Raw genomic sequence first — 14,044 nt, forward strand, 5'->3', positions numbered from 1 at the left:
ATGATATTTTATGCTAACTGCTATGCAAATATTGTTATATTTAAATAAATACTGGTGGTTTTTAAGTGAAAAGCATAAGCCTTTTGCAATTTGGTGCTGTTTGGATGGGGATTGTGAATTTTCTTGCATGCTTACAATGCATGTTACAATGACTATGAAAACAGATTAACTGATACATACCCAGTGGCATACGTGTTGCAATTACTAAGGCCGATGCTAATGTTTTGTTAACATTTTATTGTTTGTGGCCCTGAAAAGGACCGTTTAGGTAACTAAACATGGTTACTAATATGAAATTGGCCAGTCCTTATTGCTTATCACCCGGCGGCATCACTTCGGCATAGACTGTATAAGCCTTTGCACGTGATCTTTGGTGACAATGTGGTGCCAGGCTGCAATAGTGGATTAAATCAGCTCCTGCTTGGTCTTCGGATGCTTCTTGCTTATTCGTAACCAATCTTGGTCCACAAGTTCTCAATTGGGTTCAAATCTGGACTCTGAGCTGGCCAATCCAGGAATCGAACACCATGCTTCTTCATCCACTGCTGGATGGACTTGGCTCGATGAAAAGGAGCATTGTCATCCTGGAAGTAAAAGTCCTTCCCTACAAGTTGCTGAGCTGAAGGAAGCATGGTCTTTTCCAGGACTTCAACATACTGCTTGGAATTCATGATTCCCTGCATGATTTGTATCCAACCAATACCAGAAGCAGCGATACAGCCCCAGATCATCACGTGCAATGGATGCTTCACAGATAGATTCAGGCAGTATGGCCTAAATTCTTCAGCTGGAAATCTTCTGACATACTTACTGCACTGATTCCCAGTTAAGTAGAAATTGCTCTCATCACCGAAGATTACCTTGGCCCAGTGTTCGTTGGTCCACTTGGCTTACTTCTTGGCCTACGCATGTCAACGAGAGCGGTGAGCGTCTATGAGCAAAGGTTTACTTTGAGCCCTGCAGCCTTTGAGCTCTCTGGCAAGCAGTCTGTGACACACTGTGCTTGTGCACACTTTTACATCACATGTTTCACCCCAAATTCTTGTAATCTGAGGTGAGGTGAGCTTCCTGTCAGCCATCGAAATGTGTTGCAGAGACCGCTCTTGCTGTTTTGTTGACTTCCTTGGTCTTCCAGAGCGGAGCTTGTAACTGAACCAGTTATTATAACCAGTTATGAATAACTGAACCAGTTATTTGGTATTTTTCAACCACTCTGCTCACTGTGGTTCGATGGCATTTCACTCTCTTGGCTATTTCTGTACAAGAGTAACCCTCTTCATGAAGCACAATGATGCAATGCCGCTGCGCAGTACTGGTGAAAGCAAAGGCCTCCATCCTTGCCCGCAGCCAGAGCTAAATTAAATTTCTCGATGCTTTTCATGCCTATTTACAGTCAGAGAGGATGACAACGTTGATTGGCTCATAGATTTAGCCTCTGTGCATTTTGATTGGTCAGCCAAAGCTCACTGATGATTGGCTACTTTCGATCCTATCATTCTCAAAAATGCAAGTTGTGTTTGTTTTAGCACATAAACTTACTTAAAACCTTAAAAAGACTTTGGTTATATTAATAAAAATTACGCATATCAATCCAACTACAGAAATTTTCATCAAAGTACTAATTTTGCATGGTTTCTATGAGAGAAAAGTTCATTAAACATGTAAATGCACTTTAAAATTGAAATCGTGCAGAACTTTTCACACAGCTGTATGTTACCAGTGAATAAGAGCAATACACATAGTCCTCAACATATGACACAACTGGACTAATATTTCGGCTGTTAAGCAAGGTGGTTGTAAGAGATTTGCACCCAATTTTGTGCTCTTTTTTTGCCAGGGTTAAGTGAATCACATGGTGGTTAAGTGAATCTGGCTTCTCTCATTGACTTTGCTTGTTGGAAGCTAGCTGGGAAGGTTGCAAATGACAATCACATGATACCTGGATATTAAAAATGTAATAAATACACGCTAGTTGCCAAGTGCCTGAATTTTAATCATGTGATCATATGGCTGCTGTGATGGTCATAAATGCAAGGACTGGTTGCAAATCACTTTTTCAGTGCTGTTGTAACTTCACTAAACTAATGGTTGAAAGTCAACTACCTACATTTAAGAATGATCAGCCTTTCAGCTAGGACACTTTTTGCTAATCCATTTCCTCAAGGGCAAAAGCATGCAGAACCTACTTCCAAATAGCCAAGCCAACCATAGATACTCATCACATAAGCAGTTTGTTGACAATACTGCTACCCTTCAAAAAGACCTTGACTATATCAGAATGGTCAAACAAATGGCAACTTCAAATCTCAACAAATAAATGCTCTGTCTTACATATTGGCAAAAAATAATAATCAGAAAATAAAATGCAGGCTGAGTAGTCAAGACCTTGTTGATTATCCAAACTCTGTCAAGGATATTGGAGTACTCATCTCTAATGATCTAAGTGCTAGAGCCCACTGTAACTACATAGCCAAAACGGCGTTAAGAGTTGTTAACCTAATCTTACATAGCTTTTTCTCTGGTAATATTACACTACTAACTAGAGCATACAAAACATTTGCTAGACCAATATTTGAATACAGCTCATCAGTCTGGAACCCACATTATGTATCTGATATTAGCACAGTTGAGAAAGTCCAGAAATATTTCACAAGAAGAGTTCTCCACTCCTCTACTCATTGCAGAATACCTTATGCCACCAGACTTGAAATTCTAGACCTAGAAAACCTAGAACTATGCCGCCTTCGGTCCAATCTAAGTATAGTATATAAAATCATACATTGCAATGTCCTACCTGTCAATGAATACTTCAGCTTCAGCCATAACAATACAAGAGTAAACAATACATACAAACTCAAGGATAATCGCACCAAACTTGATTGCAGGAAATACGACTTCAGCAACAGAGTGGTCAATGTCGGGAATACTCTACTTGACTCTGTGGTTTCTTCCAGTGGTGGGATTCAAATTTCTTTACTACCAGTTCTGTGGGCATGGCCTGATGGGTGTGGCAGGGGAAGAATAATGTAAAATCTCCAATCAGAGGTGGTATTTGCCGGTTCTCCGAACTACTCAAAATTTCCGCTACCGGTTCTACAGAACTGGTCAGAACCTGCTGAATATCACCTCTGGTTACTTCCCCAAACCCCAAAAACTTTAACCTTAGACTGTCTACTATTGACCTCACCGCTTTCCTAAGAGGTCTGTAGGGGGTGTGCATAAGCGCACCAATGTGCCTACTGTCCCTGTCCTATTGTTTCTTTTATTTCTTTTATTTTTCTTATATGTATCCATGTATTCATAACTATGTTTTTACTTATACCTATTATCTTGTAAGCAATTGACAAACCAAATAAAACAAATAAAATAAAATATTTGAAGTTGCCATTTGTTTGACCATTCTGAAACACAGTCGAGGTCTTTTTGAAGGGTAGCAGTATTGTCTGTGGTGTTGAATAGCTTTACATCATCAGCAAAAAGAACGCAGTTGCTCTTAATATGATCACAGAGGTGATTTATGTAGTGTATGAAGAGAGTTGGTCCTAGAACATTGCCTTGGGGGACACCACTGTTGACAGGTACAGGATTTGATAGGACACTCCCAATTTTGACCATTTGTTATCTGTTTGAGAGGAATGCTTCTATCCATTTATGCAGGTGTCCAGAGATACCATAAGATTTTAGTTTTAGGAGTAGTTTGTCATGTACCACTGAATCAAAGGCTTTACGGATGTCTATGTAGATTGCGTCTATTGCTTTGCCCTGATCGAGTTGTGTAGTTCATATGTTTTCGCAGTGTAAGAGTTGCAGATTACATGATAGTTTTTTCCTGAAACCAAATTGTTTATTAGAGAGTAGGTTGTTTGTCTCTAAGTGGAGGATAATGGATTGGTTAATAATTGATTCCATGACTTTACAGGTGACGCGGCATAAAGAGACTGGTCTGTAATTTTCAACTAGGCTGGGGTCTCCCTTTTTGAAGATGGGGATGACCGTGGCTTGTGACCATAGTTTTGGCAAGGAGCTGGTCCTGAAAGATTTTTCAAAAATTATGCTTAGAGGTTCGGCTATGGCAGTGGATAGCTTTTTACAGAAGTAGGCACATATTCCATCCAGTCCAATAGACAGAGATTTTAGATTTTAAATTGCGTAGTGCTTTTTCAACATTGTCTTCTGTAAAATCAATATGTATTAGATCATTGTAGTTGTCTGTGGTTCGACTAGGAAATACTATTCTAGTCAACCAAATTGACTAAATTCATGGGCATGTTTTCACTACCCAGTCCATGTTTATGAAACAATTAGTCATTTAGGACTAAAAGAAATTTTAGAAGCAAAGCACAACCATGGCTGACTAAACTCTGTTACAATATTAGTCCTCGGAGATTGCCAAGATTCTGTTTGCATATTTTGAGAAATTATTTAAGCTTATCATTTAAGCTTGATTAAAAAAAGAAGTTTAACCTTAATCCATAGAAACCCTTTCTGGCTTTTTATTGAAAAAAGAGAAAGATGAACTTGTAATTTATGGGTTTGAAGATTAAAAACAGTAGTTTATGGAAAGAAGGAAATTATGAAAAAAACTTAGAGAAGGGATAAAATACAAATGCCTTTATAACCTCTGTTAAAAAGATTGGACACCTCTTTTTCTTGATCTTTTTCTTTTCTTTTCTGTTTCTATTTCTTTTTCTATTTTCTTTTATATATATTCACTATACTTTGTTAAATTCTGTGTTTCTTTCCTAATATTTCCATTCTTTTTATCCTGTTAAAAATTTATACACAAATTTATACTAGAAAAATAGAAAATGTTAATATAATGTGGTTCAACTGTAATTGATGGTGCTGTAATTTAAAACATATTACTCCCATTTTTGGGAGTAATATATTTTAAAATATATAATTGCTCCCATTTTAAAAATGATTGGTGATACACCAGAACTTCATTTTTCAAGTTATAGTTTTTACACTCTACATACTTATAGCAAACTCTTTTTTTTCTTCAGCATCCCTCCTAACCAAAAATAAGATGGTTTACAAAGATTTAAGATACCGTTTTTCAGTAGCACTAAAGGTTTTTGTTTTTTTTTTGCATTTTTGCAGTTGGAAAGGTAAGATAGAGTAAGTAAACTGTATTGTTTTGCTTCCATCAGTACATTCTAACAACTTTCAATATTTTACGATTTAAAAATACAGATGACAGAATTTTCCCAACAGCTAGACCAAAAAGTAGTTGTTTATAGCTTTCAGAGCAACAATGTTACATTAAAAATGGCTGGAAGCATTAATGTTATAAATGGATTTTAAGGAAAAGCATTCATTGGACCAAGTGAGAGATGTACAGTGTGGAAATATATATAAAAAAATCTTACAAGGTCTTGGCTTATATAAAATTTTACAAGAATATTTGAAAAAACATTTCCTTTTGTTTATGTTTTAGAAAAACAAAGTATGAGAAACAAAAACAATAATTGTGATTCATATAATGTTCCATTATATTATAGAATAAATTGTACATCTGTATTTTCAAATTCTTAAAACATCTGTAACCTTGAACCTTCCAGAGATTATTAATAGATATTATTAATAGACATGCAAACCCAATGTTGCTTGATATCACAACATTTCAGTATGGTGACTTCTATGGATACCCATAATTTCCAGTGTATCTTATTTTATGAGAACTCAACAATCAACTTGTTGATGCATGATTAGTGCAGAACAAATGTACGAGAATGTTTTTATTTATAAGAAAACATTTTTCTAAGTCTAACACTGATTCCATACATATTGTCACTGATAAAGTAGTAGCTCTTTTCTGCTGTAGACAAAATTATTCGAGATGTATGCAGGGCCATTGTTGGAATCATATTTACATAAGAGGCAGAATTCTGAGTTGTTGGTACCCTGAAAAGGAAAGACAGATTGGAAAATTTACATCAATAATATTTTTAAGCTTCTAGATAGTGAAGATAAATAAACCTTTCTCAAGTAGCTGGGGAAAAATCAAAAGTAAAGTGAAATAACTGCTTCCTTGATTACTTTGATCAGGAATTGAGAAAAAAATATTTTGATATATGGGCAGATGCTTCTTGGAAAAAAAAAGATTTATAAGAAAAGCAGTGTTATTATTACAGGAGGAAGTGAAAATGAAAAACTGAGATAATATTGCTTGCCAGTTCTAACATAAATCCTTAAATTAATGTATTTGTTTAATCTAATATTAAATCAGTTTGTCTACTGACATACGAACTACATATACTGCTTTGGAGAGATCACTAGTCTAACAATTAACAATTACTTTTTTTTAAAGGTATCATTATAGTTTACCCAAATTCTTCAGCACAAGATCAGAAGGTTTTACAGAAAGGACGCCTCTGTTGAAAGTTTCCACTAAAAGCAATGGGTAAGAGTTTTTTTTTTTTTAGAAAATGTGTATTTTACTTGATATTGAGCCCCAGAATATATTATTAATGGCTGAAGTCCTAACTATTTTGAAAGGGGCTCATCCCTATGCTTCTATATCATAAATAACCTAGACATTAGAGAAATAAATGTGAAGTATACCACTTTAAGTTTGTAAAGGAAAGAGTTATAAATTAAATACATAAATAACTATCAACAAAACAATGCTGACATTCTCTTTCTTCTATAATAAGACAACTATAGTAGAATCCTACATCTTATAAAATAATGGGGAACTATGTTCTGGTCATGGATCTACAAAGACATTGATCGACAGTAAAAGTATATAGTTATTTTTGGAAATATATTTGTACTCTTCCTTCTATCTAGCTAGGATATATCAGTTTCCTTGGAGTTATCCTTGGAAAGCAACTCTTCTTCCTCCTAAAATCTAGGATATCCTGAGATTACTTAGGAGGATTCCTGACCTAGAAATACTTTATTTAGCCATTTCCCCAAGAATGACATGGGTGATTTCATGGGATGGACTCCTGGTTGATTGATAACAATCAATAGGCTCTAAATGGAGCTTCCTGTAGACCAGATGTTTGAGTGAACCCAACTTAACTCTTAAATCTAGGAAATATTGTAGCATATTGATTTTCAGTTTATTTTGCTATTTTGCTATGTATCATTTTCTTTTTATGATGGCTTTTAATATGTCTGTACACTGCTCAGAATCACTGGAAATTGGATGGCTATCCAAGGTGAATAAATAAAATAATTGATTACTCAAGCTTAGTAATGAGGTAGTGAAAGAACATCTTTCTGAAACCTCAGAAGTGTAGAATATTTTGATTGAAAATGCTCTAATGCTGAGGTTTCTCCTGTAATGGAAAAATCAGCATTGCTATTTATTGCAAAGGTATAAATAGCACATTAAGTTGTATTCCTCACAGGTTTAAGGACATATTATGTTCACATTAGCACCCTTGATTTCTGCCGCTCTTCAGTAGACTTAGCTCCCAATGGGACAAATTTGAGAAGATCAGGCCATAATTTATACTGATAGTTGTCTCCATGATATTTTATAGGTTAAGATGCACAGATGTTCATAATACAGATTTCATCACAGATGATGACTCTTGGGAAAATAGTTCTGCCGAATTTGAGCAAAGATCTCAGCCAGGAAGTGAAATGACCAGCTTGTCCAGATCTGCTTCCTGCTCGGAAAAATATGAACTATTGGACAATTTTCACGTCAAATTCAATTTATCCAAGATGAGGTACTGTTCTGAGCTTTTTTTTCCTTTTCAGCAAATAAGTAAAGTAACACCCCTGTGCTAGAACTTGCTATTGATTCAAGCAGACCATTCCAATGAGATAGATAATAACATCTAGTCAGATTTATAGCAGTAATACTACAAACTGGTATATAACCTCCTTTATCTCCCTACAAAGTACTTTATGTGAAGGGATGCCCTTCACATTATTTTAACAATGTTGTTAAAGTTTAAGTAGGCTTTGGTTGCTGGAAGATTATTGTTTTTATTTCTGTTTAAGTGTTTTTAATTATGCTTTGACTTGTGTTCTCAGTTACATTAGTTTTATAGAGAAAGATGTGTGATAAAATAAAGAATCTAATTATATATTTAGAAATAAGCGCTACAGAGTTTAATGTTGTTGTTTTTTTCTCTCTCAACTCTGCTTAGGCCCTTGTCTGCTTTTGAAAGCATGATTTGATTTAAAGAATCCTTTTATCTATAGGACCAGTAAAATAAAAAACTTGTAAGTTTGCATACCATGCAACTGGTGACTAGTGGGAAAAAAAGATAAATCTAGGGATTTCTGCAATACATGGTCAACTACGAATTCATGCTGTGCCAACTATAACATGTAGAAATTTTAGTCATGTAGATATGAGTGTATTCCCTCTAAGCTGCTATCTGCTAAGAGGCACCCACAAAAACATATTTCCTGTTACGTTGGAAACTACTCAAAGATATTTCTTACTGATTTTTTTTAAACTTGGAAGAGAAAGATGTATCCTAATTAATAAGATGAAAGAAATAGAAAAGAAATAGATTTATATTTTATTTCCAACTAGGTCTCAAACTCGCAGCCGGGCCATGCCCACCCCCATTTTAGCGAAGGAGAAAAAAGTCGTGATATGTCACGTGACAATGTGACACTGTGAGTTTGACGTCCCTGATTTAGTGGATGTAGGATTCAAACTGATGTGGTTTTATTCTATGGTTTGTTACATATATTCATGTGAGAAAGAATGTTTTATCATCAGTCAGTTTTTGCTCCTATTTAGCAATCTACTTCTTAGGGCTTTTTTAAAGAAGAGTTCCCCAATTCATAAAACCAGACACATAATTTTATTTCCCACAGATATTTTGGACCAGGTCTGCACTACATTTCTTTGTGCACCGGTCCATAAAAAAGGTATCGGTGCCACTGCTACATGCTCCCCTCCTCCCCAGATGTCTAGGTCAAGGTTCACAGGTCTATCTCTTCACCTGTGTTCACAGGAGGAGGAGGTACCTCATTTAGTCTCTTCATGGCAGGGTTTGCTAAAGCCTGTCAGGTGTGTGTGTGTGAGATCTATGTAAGATTTCTGGTGAAAGAAATCCTAGCTTTTGGCAAGCCTTGCTGCTCCACTGGTTTGCCACTCTTGCTATTGGAAATCTGATCCTAATATTCATTTGAAGCTGGTTCCCTACAGGTTCACCCCATCAGTGCTGGGTCAGGTTGAAGTCCCTTCAATTTCTTCTCTATGTTTGATAACATTGGATTGAAAAAAAAGAAAAGAAGGACTAGGGGAACATGAGAGCAGTCTTCCACTATTTGAGGGGCTGCCACAAAGAAGAGGCAGGGGTGGGATTCAAATTTTTTAACAACTGGTTCTGTGGGCGTGGCTTAGTTGGTGGGTGTGGCTTGGTGGTCATGTGACTGGCTGGGTGTGGCCAACTCAACATCACTCACATTGAAGCATGCATCTCCTCTCCTGGCCTCTCATGACCGTGGGGATGCTGCAACAATCCTAAATGTGAAAAATGGTGATAAGTCACTTTTTTCAGTGCCATTGTAACTTTGAATGGTCACTCCACACAAGCAAACTACCAGCAAAAGAGGAAAAAAAAACCCCAGAGAAGTTCCAGAGACAGGAAGTCTAGTCCTGCCAAGACTGTAATAAGAGTTAATTGAGAGGCAGTTTTTGTAAGCAACACCAGAATGTTTCCTTCCTTTCTTACAGGATTAGGCCAGTAATTTCTTCTAACAACCGGTTCTCCAAACTGCTTAGAATGTTAACAACCAGTTCTAGTGAATAGGTGCGAACCTGTAGAATCCCACCCCTGAGAAGAGGGGATTAACTTATTTTCCAAAGTACCAGAAGGCAAGAAAAGAAACAACGGATGGAAATTCATCAAGGAGAGAAGCAACCTGAAATTAAGGAGAAACTTCCATACAATGAGAACAATTAACCAGTGGAACAGCTTGCCTTCAGATGTTGTGGGTGCTTCATCACTGAAGGTTTTTAAGAAGAGACTGGATAATGACTTGTCTGAAATGGCATAGGATCTCCTGCTTGAACAGGGTGTTGGAGTAGAAGACCTCCAAGGGCTCTTCCAACTCTGTTATTTCCTATTATGTTTTAATAATTCAATTAATCAATGATCATTTTATTTAAAACCAATTACCCACTTAGCACCCCACCCCACCCACAGATGCCCACATATGCACATACCATTTGTTATTACAGACATAACAAAATACCATAGCATTTAATAAAATATTTTATTTCAGCAAAAATACAGCAAATGGCAATATATATTTCTTGCAGATCATTAGTTATTTTGGTTCATTGCCTAGTGCAGCCATGCATTTAGGTTAGGGATGTGGAAATCATTAAATACCCTGTGAGCTTTGCTGTCATCCTAACTCATAATATATTAAAAGTGTTTGTAGGCAGAAGGGCACAACTACAGTTGTATAAACTTGGAACAGTTTTATGAAAAAGTCTTAGTGAGGCGTGGCAATCTGTTCAGAAATGCACATTTCACATAGTAGACTCTTTGAAGCAACCCATCCATATTTATGCTCTGAGATAATAAAGGAATAAAAGAAGAATGTATTATTGTTGGTACTGATGTACTGACTAGTTGGAGCCAGAAAACACAGCAGCAAATATTCTCTGTTCTTAATTACTGCCACATACAACAGCTCAGCTGGCAGCAAGAAGATAGATATAAATTCTAGAAATCACGCCTATTATTTTTCTTCTGCACTCTTCCTTCCTTCCTGACCTTCCCTGTTCTATTTTAATTATGAATATAGGAATACATTAAAAGCTGCTCAGCTTTTCTTTGTTTTGTATCATTGCTGTGTAAGCACAGCCCAATATAATTGCCCTGGTTATGCAGAACAGTTGGCAGCCAGTCCTTCATTGTATCCCCGGTGCTGTAGCAGACACACAGTCTTGATAAATTGTTCCCCGAAATACTTTCATGCAGCCCTGTTGAATAAACATGCTGGAGTTTCCAGACGCTGAGGTGGCCTAAATCTGCATAGTTACAGTGAAATAGCTGTGCTATGTGTGATGCAGATCTGAAAAGAAAAAAAAACCCTCATGTTTTTGGGCAGTCATCAACACGATAGGGAAAAAATAACTCCAAACAAAGGAAGTGGCAAAGGTAAAATTTCAATACAATGAATTCTAGGGTAGCTATTTGGATGGCAATTGTTTATAAGACCAAGCTTCATTATGGCTAATTCAACTCATCAGAGCATTTATCTAATATGTTAAAGGGTTGCTTGTCAGTGAGAAGAATACTCTTAAGTATTATAGCTGATTAACAAGTTCCTATTTTCTGATTACTTAGTTGAGTTTATTATTTTAAGGGTGTGCTTTTCTGGACATCTAAATGATTAGTTTAATGTTTCCTGCTTGTTATGGCTATTATGGACAGTCTGTTTCTAGACATCATATTTTAAATTTAAATCTTAGTTCAAAAGGTTAAAGCTTCTCTTTGGTCTATGTCTTAATTGGTTGATGATGGAAATAAAGAGACTTGACTTGTAACACACATAATTATTACATTTGTAAAATGAGTGCCTTAAATGTGTAAATTATAATGAGAGTCCTTTTTTATATAAATACTATGCAAGGGGTTTCCTATTACCTTCTTTCAGGATGTTTTTTGACTTCTCCCATCTAGTTCATGGCCCTGTATTCCCTGATAATCTTTCATCCAACTATTAACATTTCGTTTCCGAGCCAGACAAAATTGTGCAGAGGCATTGTCAACTGCAAAAACAAGACATGTCAGATATAATATATGTATTACATGTAGAATAGCCAAATTTCATTTTGTTTCAATCTTTCTCATCAACAGTTAAAAGACAAAATGTAGACAACATTGTATAGTCTACTGCTGTTTACCCTTCCATGATATGGGCAGAAAAAACATGAGTTATTTAGCTAATTAGCAGTTAAATCAAGTGTCTCTACGTGGCATGCTTGTAGTTTTAAGGGGTCTCTGCCCTAATGAGATGGACAGAGCTTACCCATTTGCAAATACTTATTACTGTATGTTTTGACCAATCATGCTACAGAAAATAGTGATGTCCTAACAGTCAATGACTACTTCAGCTTCAACTGCAACAATACAAGAGCACACAACAGATACAAACTTAATGTTAACAGCTCCAAACTTGATTGAAGAAAGTACGACTTCAGCAACAGAGCGGTCAATGCCTGGAATGCACTACCTGACTCTGTGGTTACATCCTCTAACCCCCACTCCTTTAACCTCAAACTATCCACTATTGACCTCACCCCATTCCTAAGAGATCTGTAAGGGGCGTGCATAAATGCACCATCATGCCTCCTATTCCTGTCCTATTCTTCCCATCTAATCGTACTGATTTTCTGTATTCCTACTCATGTTTATACTTATATCTATTATCTTGTAAGAGATTAACCAATCAAATAAATGAATAAAATAGTGATGCTGAAAAAAAAGTAATTTGTGCAGAAAATTAATCCTATGCTAGAAGTTGAGTCAAATTAAAAGAACACAAAGACACTTTTAGAATTAACAGTTTAGAGCCCCCAATGTCTGTGTCACAGAAGGAAAACCGATAATGCAGAGCCCAATAACTTTGCCTGAAATATTGTCAAGATAAATTAAATGTGTTCTGAGCTTCCAATGATAATTATTTGTTTGGCACTATAAAAGCAAAACAAAGCATTTGTTTCTCACAAAACTGATATTCAGACAAACCCACCCACAAAAGCAAAGCACTCATTGACACCATCCATCCATCTCTCTCTTCTCTGCCAGAAACTCGAACAAAACTCACATCACACATAAATCCAGGCAAAATGTATATTGCATCAGACAGCTCTCCTAATCTCAGGGAAAATATAGCAAAAAGGCAGACAAACTCAGAATCATGCCAACCCCAAGAAAACTAATGCACCCATAAAATCCATGCAAAACACCAATATTTACAACCATATATTCAGAAAAGAGAACTGCATGTAATCTCCCTACTTTCTGTTGGCAAAATCTTCAGTATACAAAAAAAGCAACAAAACATCTCCTTAAAGCAACAAAATTATCACAGAAAAATCAGCCAAATACCACTTTTGCTTTATGGTCCACTGATTTTTCTAGTACTGAGGTTATTTTTTCCTTCTGATAATTTAATTACATTTTTCTTCCTAAAAATACAGTACCTGCTTCCCTCCACACCTCCTAATGACCAAGTATTGATGCATCGATTTCAACAGAAATTAGCCCACTGGCTTGTCATTCAAGCCTGATTTTATGGGCTGAGAGAAAGTGACTGGTCCAAAGTCACCCAGCTGGCTTTCATGCCTTAAGTAGGATTGGAACTCACAGTCATCTGGTCTCTAGCCTGGTGCCTTAACCGCTGGACCACCTGTCATTTTCATGTTGTAATCTTTAATGAATTTGTTTTTTGGGGAAAGGGAAATAATTTTGAGGTATCACAGTGATCAGTGAAATGCCTGAGTTGAACAGCATGTTCATTGGTACGTATCTCCTTGAGAACTCCATGCAAGATATTGCAGAATGAAAACAAGAAGTATTTTTATTGACACCCATTTGCCTTGCACCGTAACTTAATTTTGTCTCCAGGAAGTTAGAAATGTGAAAGGATTATTTTTGAAAGTTTGAAGAGTTGTAACGAATTATGTTAGATAGTTCTGCATTTAATTGACTGAATCAGTGCATTGAACCTTCTTATACATTTATAGCATAAAACAATTTAAAAATTCATCTGTAGAAATTGTGTAATCTTTGTCTAATCACTCACATTTTCTCAGGTTCTCAAACCCTGTCCCCTTGATGACTTCAGAAGCTTATGGTATTTCCTGGTGTTCTTTGTGAATCTTTCCTCTTATTTTACAGATGCTGCTTAAAATTCCTAAAGGTTTCATGCCTTTTTATCTTTGTAGCTACATGCTCTGTGAGTATTCAATTTTGAAAGTGATACCTATCCCAAACTAAAGCTGATAGTATAAGCAAGACCTACAAAATAGCATTGTGGGATGTTTTATTAATAATTCCTGAGCCTGGCTCCAATTTTGAGGAGATCATTG

General features: G+C 36.2%; 1 protein-coding gene across 3 annotated transcripts in view; it reads left to right on the plus strand.

Annotated features, from left to right (window-relative positions):
- OCA2 (OCA2 melanosomal transmembrane protein) overlaps positions 1-14,044 on the plus strand; it is a 193,017-nt gene that overhangs the window by 44,658 nt on the left and 134,315 nt on the right. For all 3 annotated transcript variants that reach the window (XM_087967115.1, XM_087967114.1, XM_087967116.1), the window contains 3 exons: positions 6,314-6,406; positions 7,500-7,691; positions 13,854-13,911. In XM_087967115.1, coding sequence (XP_087823241.1) covers positions 6,314-6,406; positions 7,500-7,691; positions 13,854-13,911 — 343 coding nt within the window. The remainder of the gene's footprint in view (positions 1-6,313; positions 6,407-7,499; positions 7,692-13,853; positions 13,912-14,044) is intronic.

Source organism: Notechis scutatus, chromosome 5 (assembly GCF_049901735.1).
Source record: "Notechis scutatus isolate UNSWTSFEM ecotype Mainland chromosome 5, rNotScu1.2, whole genome shotgun sequence".
NCBI lineage: Eukaryota > Metazoa > Chordata > Lepidosauria > Squamata > Elapidae > Notechis > Notechis scutatus.